Source organism: Castor canadensis, chromosome 17, assembly GCF_047511655.1.
Source record: "Castor canadensis chromosome 17, mCasCan1.hap1v2, whole genome shotgun sequence".
Taxonomy (NCBI): domain Eukaryota; kingdom Metazoa; phylum Chordata; class Mammalia; order Rodentia; family Castoridae; genus Castor; species Castor canadensis.
The window spans coordinates 47,347,741-47,374,196 of NC_133402.1; the positions used below are offsets into that span (position 1 = coordinate 47,347,741).

The window sequence follows — 26,456 nt, forward strand, 5'->3', positions numbered from 1 at the left end:
ATAAATTCACTTTCCGTGTTAGAATTTTTAAGAGACTTGATAACCTTACTCTAAAATTGAAATTGAAAAACAAAGGTATCCAGGTGCCAGTGGCTCCTGTCTGTAATCCTAACTACTGAGAAGGCAGAGATCAGAAGGATCGGGGTTTGAAGCCAGCCCCTGGCAAATAGTTCAAGAGAGCCTATCTCAAAAATACCCAACACCAAAAGTGCTGGCAGAGTAGCTCAAGTGGTAGAGTCCCTGCCTATCAAGCATGAGGCCCTGTGTTCAAACCCCAGTGCTATCAAAAGAAAAAAAAAAAACAAACAAAGGTCTATGAAAAGCTCAGTATTTGGAAAAGCACAACAAAGAACAACTCCTTGTGCTGTCAGATATTAAGTCACATGAAAGCCACAGAAACAAAAACAGTGTAGTACTGACCCAAGGACAGGCAAACAGACCAATGAGAAAGGGCAGAGAGCTCTGGACTTATCCAAGTAATACAGGAATTTGATGTAAATAAAGGGATCACCACAATCACTGCATAAAGAACTGTAGAGTACATGGTGATGGGAAAACTGGATTACAACATGAAAAACAAAGCTGGATTCCTTGCTAATAGCACTTGGCCTAAAGGTGAAAGGCAAAACAAAAGTTAACAGACCATGTGACATGAGGTAAGAAGGACTCATGTCAAACAAACAAAGCCTCAAAACACAAACTGTATACCATAAAACTTTATGCTAATTCATTAGTTATCAACGAACTGAATTACATCAAAATCAAGGAGTTCTGACCTCGGTTAACAAAGTTAACATAGGACAGATTGCAACATCTAAAATCAATATGAGACTTTTACTAGGAATATATAAGGAACTCTAGGACATCAATGGGAAAGAATAGATAATATGCAAAGGATAGGATCAGGCAATTTGTCCAAAAAGGAACCTCAAGGGGCTAACAGCACAGGCATGTTTGAACTCAGCAAAATACAAATTACACTAAGAAGTCATGGTTTACTTAGTAGATTGGCAAAAAAAAAAAAAAGTAAGAGGTGAATCAAGAGTTGGCAGGTCCATGGCAACAAAAATATCCTCACATACCACCGATCAGAGATCAACAGGCTGACCAAGTAAGAGTCTGGATAATGGGTAAAGTATGGTATCAAAGTAAACCTTTGAAGCCGTTAAGTATACTGTGGTTATATGTGGTTATGCAAGAGCATTTTCTCAGAAGACACATACCAAAGTATTCAGCAATAAAAAGCCATGTTGTATGCTACCCTCAGCTGACTCCAAAAAAAAAATATATGTGTGTCAGTTCATTGCACTACCTGTATTTTTGCAGTGTTTTTTTTGGCAGCACTGGGGTTAGCCCTTTTTTGTGATGGGTTTTTTCAAGACAGGGTCTTGAGAACTATTTGCCAGGGGCTGGCCTCAAACCACGATCCTCCAGATCTCTGCCTCTCCAAGTAGCTAGGATTACAGATGTGAGCCATTGGCATCTGGCCTTTCTTGTATTTTGTACATTTAAAATTATTCCCAAATAAAAAATCTTTAAATGTGGCTGAGTAAAAAGAAGAAACAATAGAAATCTAGCATATATACTGTTTATGTAAATGAAAAATATACACACACAACAGCAGTATGTATTTTTACAAGAACACAATGAACATATAAGAAAAGTTGGAGGAGAGAGAAGAGGAACAGGACTGGGGCATGCACAGAAGCAGGAGTAACATAATCAACCAAACATCTGATAATAAGTCAGAGTGTCATCCTGGCAGGACCTGGGACAACAGATCCATGAACCCAAGGACAGAAGCAACCCAATGGTCCACCCCCCGCCAAGATCTAGGGAAAAAGACAAGAGACCCCAAGAGCCAGGCTCTATAGACAGTGCCCCAGGGCCAGGAGGCTCCATTTGCAACTGAATAGTATAGAACCCCAGGAAAGTGTACATCAACTTGCTGGATGTGTCCCCTGAGGAGATGCAGCCTGGGCTGAATTCAAAAAGACTGCATTTCCACAGGAGGGCCAGCTACTCTTTCTTCTGGACCATTAGGTCTGTATACCCTGGCAACCACAGGCTGGTCTTTAGAAAGCAGACCTGTTAGAACAAATTCCTGCTCCCTACTGACCCAGAAATGCTTTCTATGTGATGCCATTCAGAACATATCCTTCCAGGAGTGGCAACTTTTCCTACAGCAGGGACCCACTGACCCACCTACTTTGGTTTCATCCTCTTCAAAACCTGGAAGAGAAAAGAGGGACAGAGATGATGAAAGAGCTGATGACAGGATGGCAGCAAAGAGGTACATTTCCCATTAGTTAGTTCATTCATTCATTCACCAAACATTTCCTAATCTCCCACTCTGTCTCCAGCTGGAGCTAGAGGCTGGGGCAAGTGGCAGGCATACCAGACAGAGCCTGGAACACACTGCCCTGCAGGGGAGACAAACATTAAATACATGATCATCCATGTGGGATCAGTGCAGATAGGGCCAGAGGTGTCAGGGAGTCCAGAAAAGGTAGTGGATAGAAGAGACTTCTGAGAGAAGCATTACCAGGCTGTCTTCCAGAAATGAAAAGTGACAATGACATCCCTTGTATGTCATTATCATAGTGCATGCTGGAGTCTCCAGAGGATGAACACAGAGTCTATGGTGGCAAGAAAAGAGATGGGAAGAAAAACAGAGGTCAACCTCTAAGGGCTTCATGAGCCAGGCCAAGAAGCTGGGGTGGTCAAGAAGCTTTGGGAGGTCAATGGAGGTGTGGCAGGGTCAGGCTTGTATTGTGAAGGCGGCAGGGAGAATGGACAAGAAGGTGGCAAGACAGAAGGAAGTGAGATTCCCACTAGAGGCTCTGCAGAACCCAGACAAGCAGTGAAGTCTAAAGGAGGGAGTGGCTGTGAGAGCAGACATGGTCAGCTGGATGTAAGACTTAGGGACATGGGTTAGCCTACGATGACTTTGGTGTCTGGATATGGAAAAAATTGGCTGCCAACCACTGAGTTAGAAAAGAGAGAAAGAGAAGAAGCCAGTTTGTAGGAAGATGTGGGTCTGTTTTGAACTCCAAAGAGTTGAGATGTTTCTAGGTCATTTGGGAGGAGACATCCAGCAGATGGCTGCACATCCAGACCCACTGCTTAATGTAACACCATCACATAAATGGCAGCCCAACAGCCAGGGCAAATGACTTTATCCAGGAAGCATTGAAGAGAGAAGGGAAGGAAACCAGGCAGCACCTTGGGAAACACTAGCATGTCAAGGATGATCAGACCTTGGGTGGCCTGGGTAAACACAGAGGAGACAGGGGTTTAGAAGAGATTCAGGAAGCCACAAGAAATGAAAAAGAAGAAGCAGTAGAAAGATCCAGGAGAAACAGACAAAGACATGCCAGGAGTAGATTAAGTGGGAAATGAAGTACTGGGAAGAGACTGATTCTTTTGAGAAGGCTGGCAGTGATCAGAGAACAAACAGGAGAGGAGAGGAAGACAGATGGATGAGAAGGGATGACAAGGATCACAGCACAGGGAGACCCTACTCCAGGCTTACCCAGCACAGGCAGCATGTCTCTGATTCCTAAAGAAGTGGGTGAGGTGTTGGACACAGTCAGGTTTGGAGAGAACCACTGGAACTGGAGGAGAGTCAAGAAAGACAGCACCTAAGGGCCTGTGTTTTCTCCTGGTTGGAAGACAGCGAGTTGTAGACTATTCCTTTGAGTGGATGTCCCAGGAACATATCTGGGACAAAGTGCATGCCAGAGTGGAGCCTGCAGAAGGGTGCCCAGCCACCTGGGAACAGCAGAGCCCGGGGTGGGAGGGAGGAGCGTGAGGGCTCTGAAGGTGTGGGGGAAGAGGGTGGATTGGGAGGGCTGGACATTAGCCACAGTGTCCAGACTGGCAGGAAGATGGCTGGCTGTAGAGAAGAGAAGGCAGGGGTGGTCTGCCCTGCTGGTCCCCGGGAGGCTGGAGTGCAGGTGTGGCTGTGGGAAGAGGCCACAGTGGACAGGAGCTTAAGGTGCGGGGAGGAAGGAGAAGAGGAAAGGGAACCATAAGCTGGGGATGGGGCATACAAAAGACCCTGATGGCCCTAGTAGCTGACTACTGCTGAGCCTGACTAGGAGAAGGGACCGCCTGGAGGCGAAGAGAGGAAAGACAGCCTATGAAACATCTGCCTTACCAGAGTTTGGCGGAGGTGTCAGCAGGAGAAGCAGCAGCACGGGGCAACTCAGGACCCACGACCTCGAGGGTCTGGACCCAGCGTCCAGGCTGCACCCTGAGGTGGTCATGAGGCTGGCAGGGTGGAGCCCCACCTGGTGGCCTCGTAGACCTATGCAGCCCGCACACCAGCACATGGGGCGTCTCAGCACGTGAGCACGTGAGGTGCTACGGTACGTGATGACGCGAGAAGTCCTGACCACGCCCCTGCGCGGACTGGCAGCCCTCGCACCCCTATCACCGGCCTCAGATGCTTGGGAGTGCCTGGCACCTTGTTGTCCAGCCCCTGACAACTCCTTTGTGATTTGAGAACCTGGAAAAAAAGGGGAAAGAAACAAGAAGGCTAAGGAAGATGCACTGTGCTGGATCTAAGACTAAAGGAGTCCTGGGGGAGACCTGAAAAAACAAAGGCGTTCATTCAGCCTCTTCTACAGGCAGCCAGTAAGATCAGGTCGTTGCAGCTGAAGGGAGTGATGACTGGTACCACCTTTAACAGGCTTTTAGCAGAAGCATACACTGGGCCTGGCAGAGATTGGGAGATAACCACCAAGATTCCCATTTCCCTTGTGTAGTGCCTGGTATCCAGATGGACTCTGGGGACCTGCTCACCCAACCTGGTGTTTAACTGGGTTCACATAAGTAGAGGCTATGTGTGCCATTCCAATGCCAATGCATTCAAGAGAAGGTTGCCTTTCTCCTCTTCTTACGGCTGAACATCTGCTACTCAGAGTGAGGTCTCTAGAGCAGCAGCACCAGCAGCTGGACCAGGTGGCTTATGCTTCTGATCCTAGCCACTTGGGAGGATGGCAGTTTGAAGCCAGCCCAGGCAAAAAGTTCCTGAGACCCCCCCCCCATCATCTCAACCAATAAAAGCTGGTGTGTGAAGGGGAAGATGATGTCCCTCTCATTCCAGCTAAGCAGGAAGTGTAAATAGAAGGCTGGCCTAGACCAACGCAAGACCCTATCTCAAAACCAAAGCAAAAAGGGCTGGGAGCATGACTCAAGTGGTACAGCACCTCCCTAGCAAGCACAAGGCACTGAGCTTAAACCTCTGTACCGCCAAAAAGAAGTGCATTCTCAAGCCCAGCCCAGCCCTACAAGACTGAAAACTTCCAGTAATGTGAATTTTAATAAGCCTTCAGGGGCTTCTTACACAGGTAAAGCATGAACCACAAGGCTAAAAGTGGGGGGAGCATACAATGGAGAAGAGCCACCTGCTCATGAAGAACACCTGATTGTTCTAGTAAAAAAATGTGTTCTAGTCAAAAGAAGTTAAATTTCATTTTGTTAATCCATGAATGCTCCGTGGTTTCTTAAAGCAGTTGGTGTTATATTCATTAAGAGACAGGGTTTGATGTAAGCTCTGTCTCTCAATCCCACCCAACCTCAGGCAGCAGAGACAGATGCCCACTGAACACACTGCGTGTGAAACATTGACCCTTAGCTTGGCAAAGAGCAGGAGATTAGGAGGGACTGTTCAGCAGACTGACAGAGAAACTCGGAGACACCAGGCTCTGCATGAGGTGAAAACCCTGTGTAACAGCCTCTCTCCCTCCCTGCAGGAGTACAGATCTTTGGCAGCAAAGTGGGGTAAGCAGCAAAAAGAAGCAGTAAGACAAGAATATTTCTCATACCTCAGCTTCATTCCTACTTCCCCGTGCAGTTTTTTCTGATCCCCTGTCCCTAGCTGCAAAGCCATTAAACCCAACTACAGAGCCCCTGCAAAGACGCTGGTAACCATGCCAGGCATACAAGGAGCAGTACCCACCTAACAAAACCCTCCACAGGACTCACCTCTTCTAATAAGAACGGTAAGTGACTTCCTCAGCTAAATGAGGACCTGGTTCTCTACAGAGTATGTTACGTGCAACCAAACACCCAAGATGAGCAGAGCTTCAGAACACGCAGGACACTCTCGAAACATTTATTCAGTTCATGTCTGAAATCTCCATACTCCAAAACTGCCTCAATACAACTTGGGGTGTCCCTGGATGTGGCCACTAGGGTACTGAGGAAGGGGTGCCAGACTGGGTTGGAAGCCTGCATGCCACAGGCTGTGCACTCCCAGACGGATCCACTCTGGGTACAGGGCATTTTCCATCAGTCCCAGACACTGAGCAAGATGTGGAAGTGCCGACCTCTGCACCTCTGCAAGGAGCTGGCAGTGCCTCCTTCTCTCTCAATCTGAGTAGTCACCTAGTTGGTTGGTGTGACAGAGTCTCAGGTGAGAGCCCTGAAACCAGAGCCAGGTCTAGCACTCATTCCACTGCTGATGATGTCTATCCTCTGCAGATGCTTCCCAAGAAGCCACCATGAGCATCGTGCTCCACCTGGCAGACCAGCTGTCCCTCTGGCTGGGGTCAGTTCACCCCTCCCTTCTCACCAGGCAGACCACAACCCAGGTATGCCTGCAACGGGTGACCAGACCAGCAGGCCAGGACACTTTGCAGGGCCCAGTCCCCCTGTCATGCTCCACTGTGGATCTCTCCAGGGCAATGGATCCCAACTGGAATTTGAAGAAGGGCATTGAGAAGGAAAGGGAGGTCGGAGGAGAGGCCTAGTGGGAGACTCAGAAACAGGAGAGGAATGGGCTGAGGTGATCATGGGGTCACCAGGATGCCCAGGTGCAGCACTAGACACAGGCTAAAGATGAGGAAGCCTGCCGAGTCCCAACATGAAGCCTGACTCAGTTGTCTAATGACCCAGTCCTTGTAGAAACTAACTTCTGTATAAACTCCAGGGAATCCTTTGCGACCGCAGCCAATGCCCCAGCTCACAATCCCCACTTGCATCCATGTTTCATTCAATTCACAGACCAGGGGTCCCCCAGAATCTCCCTGGAGAAAGAGAAAGAAACAAATTGCAGCAATAGAATTGATCCACGTCACAGCAGGCTGAGTGCCCCTGCAAAGTGTTGGGGATAAAGGCACAATGGGACTTCCTCAGGCACCTATCAGCTCTAGTTTTGTGAATATTTAGATCTGAAATTTTAGAATTGTAATTTTTCAACAAATATTTTCTACTTATTCAAAAACTGCATTCCTAAAAACTTAATGTAAGCCAAGATAATATACTTTTTATGAGGAAATAGTGAGTAAATTGTTCGAACACACTGCATGTCACATAAAAGGGGCTCAAAACCCAGAACTCATATTGCTACCTGCCTGGATCATCCCCTACCTCCTCCAGGCAGCATCAGCTGCTCTCTCCTGAAGGATTTTACCAGGCTAGCCCAGGAAGCCATGATGTTTTGTCCTGGCACAAGGACAAGCTTGGTGGTTTGTCCATTAACTTGAATAAGGATGAATGGATGGACTGGGGAACACCCCAAAACCTACTGCCTGAAGATGAGAAATTTTTAAGGAGACAACTGTAATGCAGAGCAGCAAGGAGCCCATGAACTGACCTGGCAAGAATCCTTTCCTTCCTTATTATAGCCACAGACTGCCCCTTCCTTGACCAAGTTAGTCTTGGTTGACAACTTTTCCTTGAGTACCTCATTACATCTCTCATAACGAATAATGCTTTGCTCAGCCTCCTGAAGCTTAGCTGGTGCTAAATCTTCTGGATCTACCAAGAGATAATTTAAGAGTGAGTGCACATGCATAAGTGGATGAACAAGGCAGGAGTGGCTGGTACCACCTCTTGTTCTCTATACAGTGCGTTAACACACAGGTATCCTCTTAGGCATGAGCTGTTTTTCCCCATTTGATACTGGAGGAAATGAGGCCCAACACTGACGTGAGTATAGGAGATTAAGATCCAAACCAAGGCAATGAAGCAAGAACAGCCCAGGAGAGAGAAGGCAAAGTCCTGTCAGCCTGAAAAATGACAACCAAGCATCTGTCATTCAAAGTATCACTAGTTGCAGTGAGAGGGTGTCCTATGCATCAGTAAAGCATTGATTTTCTAGGACTGGATCATAGCGTCTCAGACAGGTAGTGCCCCACAGGTACCAAATCCAGCCTCTTCCCAAGAGGATACCCTGCACCCATACTGAGTTTTCTGGCCTCTTCTCACAAACATTAAGCTATCTACCAAGGCAGTTGCTTCCAGGAACAGGGACAACTTAAATTGGTGGACTGCCTATCATCCCCTGAGCTAAAATCCACCCTGGAGAGAACCCATCATGCTTGGTATCCAAGTCCCCAAGACCTGATGAACCAGCAGAAATTCATAAACAGTTGCTAAATTATTCCCTGGCAGCATCTTCTACCCACCCCTCCCTTTAGCTCATAGATCAACCTAGGTCATTAGGTAGCCTCTTCCCTGGCCTAAGATTGCTGGAACCTTGATTCATAGTCTCACCTTCTTCACTCAGTTTGCCCCATCCGGTCACCCAGCATTTAGTATCAGATTGTACCATGAAAGTCTTTTCAGGGAGGCACACAGGCTGGATGTGGGTGGAGTAATTCACAGGGAAGGCCAGCAGAGCAAGAGCAATGTCATTTGAGGTTGATCCGGAAGAAGAGTAATCCTGGTGGATAACAATGTCTAGAACTGGGACCGCGGCTGCTGTTTTGGCTTTGTGATGGACCTCTATGTCTCCCAGCTTCACAATGTACTCCAAGTGGCTGCAGAGAGATCCTGAAAGGTCTACACACCTCCCTTCCACAATTCCAAGTGCTTCCCAGCCTGGCCCCGTATTTCTATGCCAGTCATCAGCCAACTCCCTCCCTCCAAACCACATCCCCTCCAGGACCCCTGACCACCATAGCCGGTGGTTCCCCAAATGTGGTCCCCAGACTAGTTATCACCTGGGAAATGCAAATACTCAGGTCTCACTCCCACCCCCCACCCCACACACCTGCCTGAATAAAAACCCTGGGGCTGTCACTCCCATTTTCAGATGAAGAGGAAGCTCAAGGAGGGGATAGGGCTGGTTTCAGGTCACATAGGCTGGTCAGGGGCCCAGGCTTGGAGCCCCAAACACTCACCCATATATGCAGTGGGCAGCAGTCAGCACCCACCGATTGGAGATGAGAGAGCCTCCACAGATGTGCTCATTTCTGATCTGCAGGCTCACCTGCCAGGGCCACTTCCTCTCTGCGGCTGGCCGTCCACCGACTATCCTCGAACTTCTGTGGCCACACGCTGGAACAGGTCAGTGAAGGGTAGGGGCTGAGAGTACAGCTGGCGCGACTCCAGCACCACAGCCGGATCCTCAGGACCCGCAGACCCCCCGGGGCAGGTCCGGGTCCTGATCCTTGGGGCTGGGCGGCGTCAGCACCCCGTACCCAAGGACCGTGTCCCCCTGGGATCCCCCTACACGGCAGGCTCCCATCCCCCTCAAAACCAGGCCATTTCTCTGGCAGAACGTGGCCCAGAAACTTCCCCTGGAGTTTTCATAGTCCTTGTGGTCCATGTTGTTGATGATGGCTTCTGTGACAGAGCCTCGTAGAAACAAGAGTCACCTGGAGTATATCCCACCGCATCAAGGGACACCGCCATGCCCCCGGACGGAGGACCCGCCGGCGACCCCACAGGTGACGGCGCCCCCGTAGATGGCGACTCCTGCCCTCTTGCTCCGGGCTCCTCGCCGCCTCCTCTTGAAGGGAGAGGAGCCAGGGACAGCGGGGCCACCCGGGCTTCGCCGAGCCCGGGCTGAAGCAGCAGGAGCCAGACCACGAGGCCCAGGGAGCCGCCCCGCGCAGACGCCATGGCGCCGCCCGCGGCCTTCGCCCCTTCAGTGGCGCCCCCTCGCGGCGGCTCCCGACTGCCCTCGGTTCTGGCCGCAAACGGGCTCCGCGCGGGGGGGCGTGGCCGGGGGCGTGGCCGGGGGCGTGGCCTCTCATCCCTCTGGGCCCCGGCGCCGGCCTCCGCTTTGGCCACGTGGAAGTGGCGCCGTGGACTCCAGGCCTCTCCGTGGTTGACATTTCTAAGATCTGCCTTAGAGGTGGCACTGCTATCTTTTTCGAGAGTCGACATCCACAAGGAAAGATGCTCAAGATCGTTAGCCATTAGCAAAATGCAATCAAAACCGAAATGAGATGCGGCAACAAGCCTGTCAGACTGCCTAAAATAAATAGTAACCACTCCACATACCCACGGGAGGCAGAGGCGTTGGACATCGCAGACATGTGGTGGAAATGTAAAATAATATAGCCACTCTGGAAAACAGATTGGCAGTTTTTAAATTTCTGAGTATTTATCCCAGAGAAATAAGGATTTACATTCTCACACACAAACATATTAGCCTGTGCAAGTGTTTATAGTATCTTTCTTCCTTTCTTTATATTTTTGTCTTTTGGGGTTTAGGGGGGTTGAACTCAGGGCCTCATGCTAGGCTTGTTCTCTACCTCTTGAGCCACTCCACCAGACCTGTTTTGTGTTGAGTATTTTCAAGATAGGCTCTGGAGAACTATTTGCCCAGGCTGGGTTCGAACCACGATCCTCCTGATCTCTGCCTCCTGAGTAGCTAGGATTACAGGTGTGAGTCATTGGAGCCCAGCTTATATTTTTTATTCATAATAGCCAATTTCTGGAAACAACCCTGTGGTAGAAAGCTTTGTCTCCCAAAAATGTATACATTCTAATCCCTGAAAGCCTCGAAATGTTACCTTACATGGCCAAAAAATGTGATTAAATAAAGGCTCTTGAAACGAGAAAGGTTATCTGGATTATCCACGTGGGCCCCTTGTAATCACAGGATTTCTTATATGTCCAGGACAAGAGGACTGAAATCAGAGAATGAGATGCAATGTGAAAGGCAGAGGAAAAAGAGATTTGAAGATGTTTTACTACTGGCTTTGAAGATGGAAGAAAGGGCCACAAAGCCTAGGAATGCAGGTGGCCTCTCAAAACTGCAAAGAGCAAGCAAACAGATTCTCCCCCTAGGGCCTCCAGAAGGAACATAGGCAACCTACCTTATATTAGGACTTCTGACTTCCAGAACTGCAAAATAATAAGTTTGGGTTGTTTTAGGTCACCTAATTTGTGGTAAATTGTTACTGTTACAGAGTCTAGAGATCTACAGAGTCTAGATAGCCTTCAATGTGTAAATGGTTAAACACTAGCACTAGTGCATTCGTATTACAGAATACTACTATCAAGAAGAAAGAATGAACTATCAAAACATGCAACAACTCAGATGAAATTCCAGGAAATTGTGTTGAATGGAAAAAGTCAGTCCTAAAAGGTTACATGCTGCATTATTACATTTACATAATGTTTGTGAAAAGACAAAATTTTAGAAATATAAACAGATTAGTGTCAGGCATGATGGTACATGCCTGTAATCTCAGCACTGAAGAGGTAAGAGAATAGAGAATTTGAAGCTAGTCCAAGACACATAGCAATACCTGGTCTCAAAAAAAAAAAAAAGAAAGAAAGAAAGAAAGAAGGGAGGGGAGGGGAAGGGTGAGGAGGGGAAGGGAGGGAAGGGAGATTAGTGGCTGCCCAGAGGTAGAGAGGTAAGGAATGGATTTGAGAGGACAACACAGAGCATATTCTGATAATGAAACTGTTTTGATAAATACCTACACATGTGATAAAATTGTGTAGCACTATATACACAGCCTCACAAATTAGTGAAAAGAAAATTTGAGAAGTCTGAATAAGAGAATGTCGATATTCTGATTATGATATGGTGCTAGAGTTTTTAAGGATACTACCATGGGGGAAACTGGATAAAAGGTATAGGGACCTCTCTGCATTATTTCCTATAATTGCATGTGAATCTTTTATCTCAAAATTTAAAAATACCTTGAAAAGTAATACACCCGGTCATAAAGCTTTAGTGTATGCATTTCTGTTATCTAATTTTGACCCTAGAATCTTGTCTTAACAGCCAAGTATAGCCTACCTACTGAAAGTATATGGCAATATATTATTATTATTATTATTATTATTATTAGAGCAAATTATTTTCAGTGTGGAAAAATAAGAAAACACAGATAAGCAAAAGGAAGAGGATATCATTATCTTTTAAGTTAACAAGTATTTTTGGATTCCACTTTTTCATGTAACAATATAGTCTGTCAGCAAACACACACACATACATAAATATTTGTTTTGGTTTGGACAGTACTATGTACTGAAACCAGGGCCTCATGCATGCTAGGCAAGTGCTCTATGGCTTGAGCCATGCTTGCTTGAACAACCCAGCCCTTTGTGTGTATGTGCAACTTTAAGGAAGTGGGGATTGAATTCTGGGACTTGCACTTGCTAGGAAAGCACTCTACTACTTGAGCCATACCCCTGTTCCTTTTTGCTTTTAGTTCTTTTTTTCAGAGAGGGTCTTGAGCTAACTTTGCCTGGTCTGACCTCAAACCATAATCCTAACTCTATCTCTCAGAGTAGCTGGGATGATAGGCATGTACCACAACACCCAGCTTGTTTCAATAACTTTGGTCCAAGTAACTGGCCTCAGTAATTTTGTCTAAGATAGTCTCAAACTCACAATCTTCCTGCCTCTACTTCCTGAGTAGCTGAGATTACAGGCATGCAGCACCATTCCCCAAAATATAATTCTTTAAAAATTACAAGTGAAAACTCAATATCAGAGTCCAATTTGCCATCTTTTCTTTCATCTTTAAGTATACTGATGCAAACTTTGTTTATCTCAAAACTTACTAGAATGCTCCTTGTGAATTCTAAATTCTCTCCTTGAAGAAGAAACACCCTTCACTGCAGTCTGATCTCACCATCCACGTTCTAAACATTAAGCCATGCCAAATAACACTTTTCACAATCTCAGCTGCTTCCTTCCTTTACAGTTGATGACTTCCAGCAAGTCACAGCAATGTTAAGGAATACACTTTCCACCAGAACCACCGGGAAGCTGCAATTTCATCTTTTCATAGGTGGATGATTATATTGTCCAATGCTCACAATATAGTGTGATAAGTTTCTTCAAGGAGATATGATGTTAGATATCTTTGGAAAACCAATTTTCAGCAACTATTAAAATTTTAAATATTCTCTGATAAATTCCCTGCAGGCAATTTATTATATATAGAATTCCTTGAAGAGAGCATACCAAGGTTGGGCATGGTGGTACATGCCAGTAATCCCAGCTACTGGAGGCGTAGATAAGAGGATAGCAATCTGAGGCCAGGCCTGGGAAGAAAGCAAGACCTTATCTGAAAAAAAATTAAAACAAAAATGGCTGAAGGTGTGATTCAAGGGCTAGAGTGCTTTCCTAACAAGCATGAAGTCCTGAGTTTAAACCCCATACCAGAGAGAGAGAAAGACAGAGAGAACTGCAGGTAGAAGCCTTGTTACTTGAGCTATATGACTTGGCAAATCTCATGGTGCTAGAGTTTGTTGTGGTAAAATAAAAACACTGAGCTGGTCGACTGGCTCAAGTGGTAGAGCACCGGCCTTGCAAGTGCAAGACCCTGAGTTCAAATACCTGTACCATAAAAAATATGTATTTAAATTTAGGGGCTGTTGGAGTGGCTCAGGTGATAGAGCTGCCTAGCAAGCACAGCAAGTGTGAGGCCCTGAGTTCAAGTCCCAGTCCCTCAAAAAATAAAAAGGGTGCCAGTGGCTCACACCTGTACTCCTAGCTGCTCCAGAGGCAGAGTTCAGGAGAATCGCAGTTCTAAGCCAGCCCAGGCAAATAGTTCACGAGACCCAAAAAAACGCATTACAAAAAAAGGGCTCAAGATGTAGACCCTGAGTTCAAACTCCAGTACCACCAAAAAAGAAAAAAAAAACCTATAAGATGTTTCTGATATATCCTAACCAAAGAGTCAAAGTGGTAGATCTCTACAGTTCTGGAACTAGACCACCCTGTCTGCAGCAAAATACTTATACACAATGAAAAGTTGCTCCCGGCTGGAGGAGTGGCTCAAACAGTACAATAAGAATGCCTGCTGAGCAGCATGAGAACCTAAATTCAAACCCCAGTGCTCCCAAAGGAAAAAAGGAAAGAAAAGAAAAGTAGCTCCTGTATACTACTGAACTCTACAAGCAACTGTGTGCCAGATCACACAGCATTAAGTGACAAGGAGAATGGTGCTTCCTACCATAAGGCAGTTAGTCAGACCTGCCAAATCATAAATTCAACTGGACACAACAGCAATCCGTCATTCCACCGAAGTAATCTCTTTGGGATTGCAGGTCATGAATGTTGGGTCTGGAGACCTAAAGGGCAGATGAGTGAGTAGCCCATGCCCCATGGACAGTGCTATGCTTCCTGCATCCTGAGAAGGAGTTGTAAACCTGCATTTCTGCACCCTGAAGAGGAGCTACAGGGTCTGATAGATCTGCCACAGGGCTGATGGGCAAAATGCTCTCAAGATTGTTTTCCCCCCTCCCCAAAATGCTCTCAAGATTGTTTCCTCCCTCCCCAGTAAGGGGCAGACAGACCAGTTCATCTAAGAAAGCCTGCGAATCCACTGCCAATCCACCTAACCCAGAGTTAAAACGCCCACAAAAGCCCCGCCCTTCACCTGAGCAGTGAGCTACCGATTTCCAGGCGCCCCTGCACTGCTCCAGCTGTAGCCTTTCCTTTCTCTCTAATAAATCCTACTTCATATACTGGCTTTCACTCACAAATCAATCAGCTACCTCACGAGCCAGTTCTCTGGCCTGTGAAGGCAAGGACCCTCGACACCAGCCCGCAGAACTTCAAACCGGCACATAACATTTTGGCAACCACACAAAGGGACATCCCGGGTGTGGTGGAAGGCAGCAGCACTTTGTGCAGGCCCCATTCCCAGCCCCACCTCACACCTCGAGCCTGACCTACCCAGTCCTTGGAAGCCAATTCTTATCTCAAGGTTATGGTCCCTTCCTGTTATTGCTTATACTCTCTCTACAACAAAATTAGAAATAAGGGCAAAATAGTTTCTGCTGGGTATTGGGGGGGGAGAGGGAGGGGGCGGAGTGGGTGGTAAAGGAGGGGGTGGGGGCAGGGGGGAGAAATGAACCAAGCCTTGTATGCACATATGAATAATAAAAGAAAAAGGAAAAAAAATAAAATAAAATAAAATAAAAAAAGCACTAATGTAACCTTCCAGGAACAGCAAAATGGGCATTGCTATGCTTCTCATTTAAAATTTCCTACACTTTTGGCCTCAGCATAAAAATTTTTCCTCCAAATATTAACACTAGTTGTCCCTTGTGGCACTGTGATTGCCCTGGGACCCCCTCTGAGTACACTTCTCTAACCTTACAGGCATCTCTCCAGGTGATGAATCCCTTTGTTAAAGAGGCTTCCTGCTTTGGGCTAAAAGACAGGATCCTAGAGTTTTTCTCTCACTGCGTCAGTCGGTCAGGTGGCCTATTCCAACACAGTCACTTCCTTCAGTCCTGGTCATGGGTGGCAAAGGAAGTCACGAGACTGGGACACCTGTTCTCATTAGTTAGGTCTGATCCCCAGTCAGGATGCTGATAAAAGGGGAGTCTGACAAGTCCATGTAGATGGAACATGCCCCTTCCAGTCTTCTGGCCTTGGTACCCAAGCAGTCTCTACTGGCATGTCTACTGAAACACTGGAAGGATCTTGACCCTATTAATCTCTAGAAAAAAAAATCCTCATTTTCTTTGTACTGAGGCCTGACCTCAATATCCCTTGGGTGACCAAGAGAAGTGGCCTTCACAGGGTTTCTAAAATTATAATACCATACTCCAATTAGACTTTTTCTGTAAAAGGGAGGAAAAGTGGACTGAGATCCCCTACATACAACTTTTCTCTTATCTCTGAGACCACCCAGAATGGTTCCATAATTGCTATCTAGATATTCAAATACTGGCCATTCTTTGTAGCCACAGGATAAACATGGGGAAGGAGGACCAGAAAAGCCCCTTACCAATGACAAGTCCCCGTCCCTACTGATCCACCCTCTGCTCTACTTTCTTAGCCACCCCAATATTCAGAACCTCCTAATGATGCTTCCCACTTCAACAGGCAGTGGTAGGAAGAGGGTGACTCTATGTCCCTTCCAGTTATCAGATCTAAGGGAGATTTTTAAAGATCTGGGTAGCTATACTGATGCCCCAGTCCAATACATCCAAGCCTTTATCTCTGTGATCCAAACCTTTGAATTGGCATGGAAGGATATTATGCGTCTACTAGACCAGACCCTTTCCTCATTAGAAAAGCAGTGGGTCCTGGCCAGAGCCCCACAAGTTAGAGACAATTTCCATCTACAACTAGCCCCAATACCCAAGGCACCTAGAAATGAGGGAATGAATATGCCCATACCCACAGGGGCACAGGCAGTCCCCTTGGCAGATCCACATTGGGATCAAAACAGTGAGGAGAATGAATAGTGTTGATGCCACTTTATCCATCTTATAGTGGAAGGGCTAAAAATTGCCAAAGTCAAACCTCTAAACTATTCCCAGGTGACTGTAGTACAAGGCCCTGAAGAAACCCCCCTTACTTTTCTACAGTGTAAGGACGCTATCAGAAAGCATACCACAGTGGACCCAGAGTCACAGGTGGGAGTTCTCCTCAAAGATAAATTTCTAATTCAGTCAGCCCCAGATATCTGTAGAAAACTCCAAGTCTGTGGCTGAAGGAGAAAAATCATTGGACCAATTAATGCAGCTAGCCATGTCTGTATACTATAACTGGGATGTTACTAAAAAGAGAGAAAAAGACAAAGAAACACCATGACTCCATCATAGCTCTCAGGGAGTGCCCCACCTGACGAGGCCTACATCCCAAGCCTGCTACCATTGTGGACAGGAGGGGCACTTCTGCAGAGAATGCCCAAAAGGGGGACAGCCCAGAAGACAGCCCCAGCCCCCACCAGGACCCTGCCCCCTCTGCAAAGGTAACCACTGGAGGTCTACATGCCCCCATCTCCAGATGGAAGGTGGGGTGCCACCTCCTATGGATTGATGGGTCCCAGGCCTCTTGTCCAGACTCCACTTCTTAGCATCAATGTTGAGGAGCCATAATGGTAGAGAAGTGAAAGGTCATTTTCCTCCTAGACAGTGGAGCCCATTTCTCTGTCTTACCTTTCTCTCCCCGTCCCTGGTCCAATAACAAGGTAATCGTTCGAGGCATATCTGGCCAGCCCCTAGAGCGCTATTTTACCTGACCTCTGGCCTGCTCTTAGGGAGACGTCCACTTCTGTCATTCTTTTCTCATAGTCCCTGAGACTCCAGTGCCCCTGCTGGGATGGGATTTACTATCTCAACTAAAGGCTCAAATTCTACTCCTACCAGGTGACTACCTCTCTGCCCTCTTCTTCAGGAACAAGTAGATCCCACAGTGTGGACTGAATGGAATGACTGTAGGGCAAACCAAAATGGCCCTCCCAATTCAAATAAAACTCAAAGATCCCTCATAGTTTTCACATCAAAAACAGTAGTACCCCCTCAAGCCTGAGGGACAATGAGGCCTCTTACATATCATAAATTCCTTAAAAAAAAAAAAAAAAAAAAGAAAAGAAAAAGGGCTACTAATTAGTTGCTCCAGCCCCTGCAATACTCCTATTCTTGCTGTCCAAAAGAGGCCAAACAAATGGAGGTTGGTTCAATACCTCTGGCTCACTAATGAAGCAGTCATTCCCCTCCACCCAATTGTTCCCAATTCCTCTACTCTAGTGGCTCAAATACCCTCAAAAGCCCAATATTACTCTGTACTAGATTTAAAGGATCCTTTCTTTTGCATTCCTCTGTATCCTGACAGTCAGCCCGTTTGCCTTTGAAGATCCCACAAAAACCTTCACAGCAACTGACTTGGACAGTTTGCTACAAGGGTTTAGGGACAGCCCCGATCTTTTTGGACAGGCCCTAACCAGAGACTTATTAGATTGACACTACCTGGAGGCCACCCTTCTTCAATATGTTGATGACCTACTTCCGTCATCTCCAGAAGAGCCACACAGCCCCTCATCTCCAGGGCGACTGAGTCCTTTTTAAACATTCTGGCCTCCTGGGGATACAAAATCTCTAAGGACAAGGCTCAATTATGCCTCCCTCAGGTCACATATCTAGGTGTGGTCTTAAAGGGACAGACTCACTCCCTGAGTCATGAGGGAATCTACCCAATCCTCCATTTCCCACTCCCCTAGACCACAAAGCAGCTTGGAGCTTTCTTGGGAGTTACAGGATTTTGCAGAATCTGAATCCCTAGATATGCAGCCCTTGCCACACTCCCTTTTATGCTCCTACTAATACATAATGCATAATAAATGCTCTCTCCAGATTCATATCTCAACAGGTCCAATGGATCAAACTCCAGCTCTTAGTCAAGGAATACTCACCTCTGCCTACGCATGAGCCCTCCATCCCATTCTATTGGGGGCCCCTAGAGACTACATGGGTCAACCCCTGAGACAAGTACCACCTCCCCATCCCCCTGTCACCCCATTGTCAGCATGAATCAGCTTAGATGAGTCATCACTCCTCTCTCCAACAGCAGTTGGGTACTTGTCTTAGAGGGGGACTTGTTGGGTCTGGAGACCTACAGGGCAGATGAGTGAGTATCCCATGCCCCCATGGACAGCACTATGATTCCTGCATCCTGAGAAGGAGTTGTAAACCTGCATTTCTGCACCCTGAAGAGGAGCTACAGGGTCTGATAGATCTGCCACAGGGCTGATGGGAAAAATGCTCTCAAGATTGTTTCCCCTCCTCCAATAAGAGGCAGACAGACCAGTTCATCTAAGAAAGCCTGCGAATCCACCGCCAATAAAAAGAGCCCACCTAACCCTTACCCAAAACCCAGAGTTAAAACGCCCACAAAAGCCCCACCCTTCACCTGAGCAGTGAGCTACCGGTTTCCGGGCTCCACTGCACTGCTCCAGCTGTAGCCTTTCCTTTCTCTCTAATAAATCCTACTTTGTATACCAGCTTTGGCTCGCAAATCAATCAACTGCCTCACAAGCCAGTTCTCTGGGCTGTGAAGGCAAGGACCCTTGATACTGGCCTGCAAAACTTCAAACTGGCACATAACATGTTGTATTGAAACACACACACACTTCTTTAATGGGATCTTGCCAAAAGCTTTAGTTTTATTAAATATTCTCCCTTAAATTTACAAGTACTTAATATTTGTGTGATGCACCAAGCACTTTTGTTACATACAGAAGTGCGATGTTGACTCAGGAAAGCTTGTTGCAATTGCTGATTTGTGAGTTCAGCTATCATGAAACATTCTCTCTTCCTGGGGCATCATTTTATCATGGACATCGTTTTTACTTAAAAAGGATGACTAGTAATCAAACCAGTTATTTAGATTTATGTGTTTGGCAGACATTTTCTCAAAAATAAAAAGTTAGAATCCGACACTTCAAGAGAAACTGGCTTATTATCAATGATACAATTTGAGCATTCAAGAGAAAATTTGAATTTTGGGATTTTTTATTTGCCATGGTGAACTCAACAGCTTTCTAATTATTAAAAATTTCCAGTAACAGTGGTCATACGAGTGAGTGAAAATGGGTGTAGTAGCTCACAGCTGTAATTCCAACACTCCTATCTCAAGGCAGGAAGATTTTAAGTTCAAGGCCAACCTTTGCTACATAAGTTGTCCATTGCTAGCCTGGGCTGCATAGTGAGACCCTGCCTCAAACAAACAAAAGAAAAGAACAACAAAAATATGAGTGGTTGCGATTCCTTTTTCTATAATATATAATGAAATGTGTAGCCAGGCATGGTAGCTCACATCTATAATCCCAACTAGTTGGGAGACAAAGATCAGGAGGATCACAATTGAAGACCAGGCTGGACTAAAACTTAGTGAGACCCAATATCAACAAATAAATTAATGTGGTGATACATGGCTGTAATCCCAGTTACATAGGAAGCATAAGTAGGAGGATCTAATTCCCAGGCAAGTCTCAGGCAAAAGTGCAAGACCCTATCTGGAAAATAGCTAAAAAGTGAAAAATAAACAAATAAAAACATAAATGAGGGCATAACTCAAGGGGTAGAGTCCTGGCCTAGCAGGCGCAAGGCCCTGGATTTGGTTAAAAAAAAGAAAAGAAATGTCTCAGCATTTGGAAAGTCTGCATAACTGAGTGAGTCAGTATTTTCCTATGATTTTATAAAGTTATGCATGGGTAAGAGAACCATTCAAAGTGAAGTAAGGACCAATGGATTTCAATGTAATGAACACAAAATATGTAATATTCCACATTGCAAGAAACTACTACTTGTCAAGCTTTGGTGTAATATACACAGCAGCCATTACTTTTGACCAATACGATAATATCATTACTTTTTAAGTGCTATGAAAATACTCCACTTTCCAACTGTGCATCTATCTGAGGTTGAGTTCTCTTCATATACTTCAACAAAAATTTAAAATTTTAATGCATAGAATATAAGTAGCTGTATTCTATTAAGCTTGACATCAAAGAAACTTGGGAAATTATAAAATGATGCCACTCTTCACGCTATTTTTTTCTTTTAGGAAAGACAGGTTTTTCCATTAAGATGTAATTGTTGTTGACTTGCAGGGTTTTGTTTTTTTTTTAATAAACTATGTTTTTAATTTGTTTTCTCTTTGTGTGTGTGTGTGTGTGTGTGTGTGTGTGTGTGTGTGAAACAGGGACTTACTATGCAGCCTAGGCTGGCCTTCAACTCACAATCCTGCTTCAGCCTCCTGAGTGCTGGGATTGCAGGCATACACCACCATGCCCAGCTGTTTAAATTTCTGATGCAGTAAATTGTTAGATATAAAACTCATACACCAGATTCTAAGACTCTCACTAATTTTTTTTGGGGGGGTGGGTCCTGGAGGTAGAATCCATGCCTTGTGCATACTATGCAAGTACCCTACCACTGAGCTAACCCAGGCCCCGATTCTAAATAATTCTCGATTTTTTTTTTGGCAGCACTGGGATTTGAACTGAGGGCCTCATACTTCCTAGGCAGGTGCTCTACCACTTGAGCTACTCCACCAGCCTAAATAATTCCTGAGAGCATAAAGTGATGCTGAAACCAAAATGCTTGAGAACTTCTTTTCTATTTTCTTCCTTCATTAACTGTTTCATTGATTTTTCACTACTATCTTTTATTTCTTTCCTCTGTTCAGTTGAGAATAATTATCTTTATCTTCTTAAAGTGTAAGCTTGGATGATGAAATTAAAGTCTTTTCTAGGTATGCCTTTCAAGTTATTTATATCTTGAACACTGCTTTAACGACATCCAGCTGCAAAATTTGATGTTAAGATTTCCTTATAATACGGTTCAAAATATTTCTTCATGCCAGATGCTGGTGGCTCATGCCTATAATCCTAGCTACTCAGGAGGCAGAGATCAGGATGATTGCAGTTCAAAGCCAGCCCAGGCAAATAGTTCAAGAGACTCTATCTGGAAAAAAACCCATCGCAAAAAAGGGCTGATGGAGTGGCTCAAGGTGTAGGCCCTGAGTTCAAACCCCAATGTCTCAAATATATCTATTTCTTCATTTCCCTAGTGATTTTTGATACATAGGTAATTTAGAAGAATATTTTCATTTCTACATATTTGGAGATGTTCAGGATAGCTGTGTAATTTGTTTCATTCCACTGTCATCACAAAACGTATTTGATGGCAATGTGGCCAACACCCCAGCAGAGATTTGAAATATTGAAATTGGATACAAAACTCTTTTCACAATGCAGATAATTAAGTATGTTGTTGTAGCAAATGGTGCTAGTAGTAAAACATGTCTCCTGATATCCTACACAGCAAACAATGTGGGGGGGAGGTTGCCCAAATAATAAATACACATGTAAGTAAATGTAAAAACAATAAAAATTTTGAAAATAAAATAAAATTATAAAGCTTATAGAAAAAAAATCAAAACTCTGCAACTCCCCATGAAGAAAGCAAACAAATCGAGTCACAGATTTAAGGCTCTACTCAGAATATGTGAATAATATTTACAAATCAGCAATAAAAGGCATCCCAATTAAAAATGGCAAAAGACTTTAAGAGGCTCTTCACAAAAAAAAAGATATATAAATGATCAATAGCACATAAAAAGTGTCCGGTATCATTAGTGACAGGGAAATGCAAATTAAAACTTCAATGAGACACCACTCCATATTTATTCAAATTGGGCAAGTAAAAGTACTGATTGGGCAAGTAAAAGTACGCATCACCTGAAGCCTTCATTTATTGCTGGCATAAATCTTCATAAATCGCTGGTATAAAGTGGTATAATCAATTTGAAAAATTCTTTGGAAATAAAGCTAAATAAACATCTATGAACCAGCATTCTACCCTTAAGTTTATCCCCAAAAGTGAAAGTATATATGCATAAAATATACATTACAATGTTTATTAGCAGCTCTTCAAACTGCAAAAACCCAATGTTCATCACCAACAGGAGAACAGACAACACAAAAACTATTCATGCATTGGATTATTATTCTGCAATAAAAAGAATGAGCATGGTGGTACATACCTGCAATCTCAGACACTCAAAAGGTAAAGCAGGAGGATCCCAAGTTCAAGGCCAGCCCAGGCAAAATTAGCAAGACACTATCTCAAAAACAAAATAAGCTGGCACCAGTGGCCCAGGCCTGTAATACTAGCTACTCAGGAGGCTGAGATCAGGAAGATCAATGTTCCAGAACACCTTGGGCAAAAAGTTCATGAGACCCATCTCAACAGAAAAAGTTGGGAGTAGTGGTGGCATTCCTCTCATTCTAGCCGCTTCAGAAAGATCAGCTCAGTCCATGCAAAAAATGAGATCCTATCTCCAAAAAAAAAAAAAAAAACACAGAGCAAAAAGGCTGGAAGCACAGCTCAAGTGGTAGAGTGTCTCCCTAGCAAGCATGATGCCCTGAGTTCAACTCCCAGAATGGCAAAAAATACATAAAAATAATAAAAGCAAAAGAACTGGGGGCATAGCTCCCTGCCTAGAGCAAGTGCAAGGCCCTGAATTCAACCCCCAGTACAGCAAAAAGAAAAAAAATATTTAAAAGGATGAATTAATGATACACATAGCAATATGGATGAATTTCCTATCTGTGGAAGGTAAGAAGCTAGTCACAAAAGAATACTTATTTGTATGATTCTATTACAAATCTGGGGTTCAGCAACATGCAAACCTAATCTGACAGTAATCACAACAGTGGACATGCTAAGAATATAGAGCAACAGTTTCCAGGAAATGTGATTTGTTGAGCTGCCACTATAGCCCTTTACCCAACAGAGAAGTAAGCTTCACTTTTAATTAACTCACCATCATCTTGGGTCTCAGTTACTCATTGAAAAACCTCATTGTAACTAACTCAATAGGTCATCTTAGAGAGCTTTATTTCTGGATTGAACTAGCAAACTCAGTTATTAAGACTGAAGCAGAAATACTGATGGCAATGAAGAGCACAGGCAGCAGACTCCAACCAGCTAAAACCATCAGTCTCGCTCTTAACATCTTCCTAAACTTAATGAGAGGAAGATTCTTTGTAGTGTTCAGATACCCCAGGCCCATTCAGATGCCGAACACACAGGACACTCTCGAAACATTTATTCAGTTCATGTCTGAAATCTTCACACTCCAAAACTGCCTCAATACAACTTGGGGTGTCCCTGGATGTGGCCACTAGGGCACTGAGGAAGGGGTGCCAGACTGGGTTGGAAGCCTGCATGCCACAGGCTGTGCACTCCCAGAGGATGATTCCACTCTGGGTACAGGGCATTTTCCGTCAGTCCCAGACACTGAGCAAGATGTGGAAGTGCCGACCTCTGCACCTCTGCAAGGAGCTGGCAGTGCCTCCTTCTCTCTCAATCTGAGTAGTCACCTAGTTGGTTGGTGTGACAGAGTCTCAGGTGAGAGCCCTGAAACCAGAGCCAGGTCTAGCACTCATTCCACTGCTGATGATGTCTATCCTCTGCAGATGCTTCCCAAGAAGCCACCATGAGCATCGTGCTCCACCTGGCAGACCAGCTGTCCCTCTGGCTGGGGTCAGTTCACCCCTCCCTTCTCACCAGGCAGACCACAACCCAGGTATGCCTGCAACGGGTGACCAGACCAGCAGGCCAGGACACTTTGCAGGGCCCAGTCCCCCTGCCATGCTCCACTGTGGATCTCTCCAGGGCAATGGATCCCAACTGGAATTTGAAGAAGGGCATTGAGAAGGAAAGGGAGGTCGGAGGAGAGGCCTAGTGGGAGACTCAGAAACAGGAGGGAGTGGGCCCAGGTGATCATGGTGTCCTTAGGATGTCACAAGGTCAGCAGACACAAGAGTAAGATGAACACCACTGGATACAAAGAGGAAGTCCGGTTCACCACTGCAGTGAGCCACTTGCTGTAGAAGCCAAGATCTGTATAAACTCCAGGATGTCCTCTCCGAGCACAGCCAACACCCCAGCTCACGATTCCTATCTGTACCCATGTCTCATTAAATTCACAGGACAGGGGACCCCCAGAATCTCCCTGGAGAAAGAAATAGACAAACTGCAGGAATGGAATTGATTCATGTCACAGTAGGCTGAGTGCCCTACAAGGCACTGGGAGACAGGCATGCCTGGGGCTTCCTCAGGCACCCCAAAGGCTCAGCCAGGCCTAGACTTCTGTGAATATGAAAATTGGATACATGAGTAAGGTCAGTGAAAAGTTAATGGCAAAATGTTAGTATTCTCTGAGGTCATTATGGTCATTTCCCCAGCCACAGTGTTCATTATGGAGTTCAAATATCACCTCTGGGTAGCAGTCCCCGTTCCTCACATTTAGTTTGAACTGTCTCTGGAGCTTCCCTGCATTTAAGTTCCATTCTCACACATCCCACATACACCCCAGTTCAACCAGAACTCTGCATGTCCTTTCTCAAACCTGCTCCAGTAACCCCACCACCAATCACCTCAATGAGAAACACAGGACTTCCTGAGCCTATCCCTCACTCCCAGCCTCACCTCCTGCCCTGCCTCACTCAGGACTCCATGGCTTTTCCTAGATGATGAAACAAGTTCTCACACTCCAGTCCAGACACCACACAACACAGGAGTCCTTTATGTGAAAGGCAAATCTGATCGTGCTGGACTACTATAGAAATTTGGCACAGCACTCCCAGCAGCACATACAGTGACTCTGACCCACTTCGCTGGGTATGTTTGCTACCGCATTGGTCCAAATGTGTAACCTATTCCTTAAATGTAAGAAGTGCCCTCAGACCTCTGAGCCCCTGTCCATGCTGTGCCCTATCCCTACAATGCCATTCTTCTCTTTCCAAGAAATCCAAATACTTATCTGCTAAGACCTGGCCCAAAGGTCCACACTTCGAGAACACAGCTTGATGCAAGAGGGAAGATCCTGGGCCTGGGAGTCCTACAGGTACTCACAGGAGGACCTCGAATTCATGTCTTTGGATTTTACCTTCCACATCTGTATAAGAGGTATGGAGTCTATGTTGCAGGGTTGGGATGTGGATTTACTGAAATGACCTGGGTAATGCACCCACTGGCACAGCGAGTGCCACGAAGGAGAACTCAATTAAAATCAACACATTATTAGCATCATCTACCCCATGCAACTTTCAACACCCTAGCAGCCCCCAGACAGTGATGGCTGCTGCCTTTACAAGGAACAGGCTAGCCCAGCTAGGGACACCATGTGGGAAAGATGGGGGTCTCTCTCAAAAATCTCCTTAACTCAAGGAAGAGGTGATGGAGGAAGTAGCAGATAACTCAAGCCCTGCCACCTGAACTGGGGGTAGGGCCCATGAACTTACCTGACAAGAATCTTTTCCTCTGCTTTTATAGCCACAGACCATTCCTTTCAGGACTAGATTTTTAACAGATGACAAGGCCGCCTGCATCATCCTATTACATTCTTTATAATGGATGATCTCTTGGTCTACCTCCTGGAGAGTTTCTGCCAGAACGCCTGCCAATAATGAAGAGAGATCAGTGTCTGAGGATCTACACAAGCAGGCAGCAAGGCCTCCAGCACCTAGAATGCTCCTAAAAGAAGGCAGGACATTGCTTATTGTCTCCCCTTGATGAAGGAGGAAACAGAAGCCTAAAGCTAACAAAGAGAGAGGGTGGGGTAAGAGGCAAAATCAAGACAGGAGAAGGGAAGAGTATTTCAGAAGAGGGAGAGGCAAGGCCTTAACAGCCCAAGAAATGACAACCAAGTGTGTGTCATTCTGATGTCAGTAGTGATGGGTATCCTGTGCATTAGTAAAGCATCTTTACCCACCCTCCCTTCCTTCCTTCCTTCCCTTTCTTTTCCTTTCCTTCCTTCCTTTCTTTCTTTTTTGAGACAAGGTCTCACTAAGTAGCCCAGGTTGGCCTCGAACCCATGATCCTCCTGCCTCAGTCTTCTGAATGCTGGGATTCAGGAATGAACCACCACATCCAGCCAAGCATCTATTTTCTAGAACAGAATCACAGGTTCTCAGACAGGT

The 26,456-nt window shown here is 45.5% G+C and overlaps 1 protein-coding gene across 6 annotated transcripts in view; it reads right to left on the minus strand.

Moving 5' to 3' along the window:
* The window catches only part of Prss46 (Putative serine protease 46), a 75,918-nt gene that overhangs the window by 25,251 nt on the left and 24,211 nt on the right, over window positions 1–26,456 (minus strand). For 2 of the 6 annotated variants that reach the window (XM_074060303.1, XM_074060305.1), the window contains exons 2-5: window positions 9,138–9,294; window positions 8,509–8,774; window positions 4,163–4,513; window positions 2,206–2,232 (exon numbers count right to left, since the gene is read on the minus strand). In XM_074060303.1, the coding sequence (XP_073916404.1) occupies window positions 2,206–2,232; window positions 4,163–4,513; window positions 8,509–8,774; window positions 9,138–9,294 (801 nt within the window). Of the gene's footprint in view, window positions 1–2,205; window positions 2,233–4,162; window positions 4,514–6,923; window positions 7,564–7,606; window positions 8,444–8,508; window positions 8,775–9,137; window positions 9,295–26,456 lie in introns of those variants that run through there. The other 4 variants (XM_074060307.1, XM_074060306.1, XM_074060309.1 and 1 more) reach the window with 4 other exon arrangements.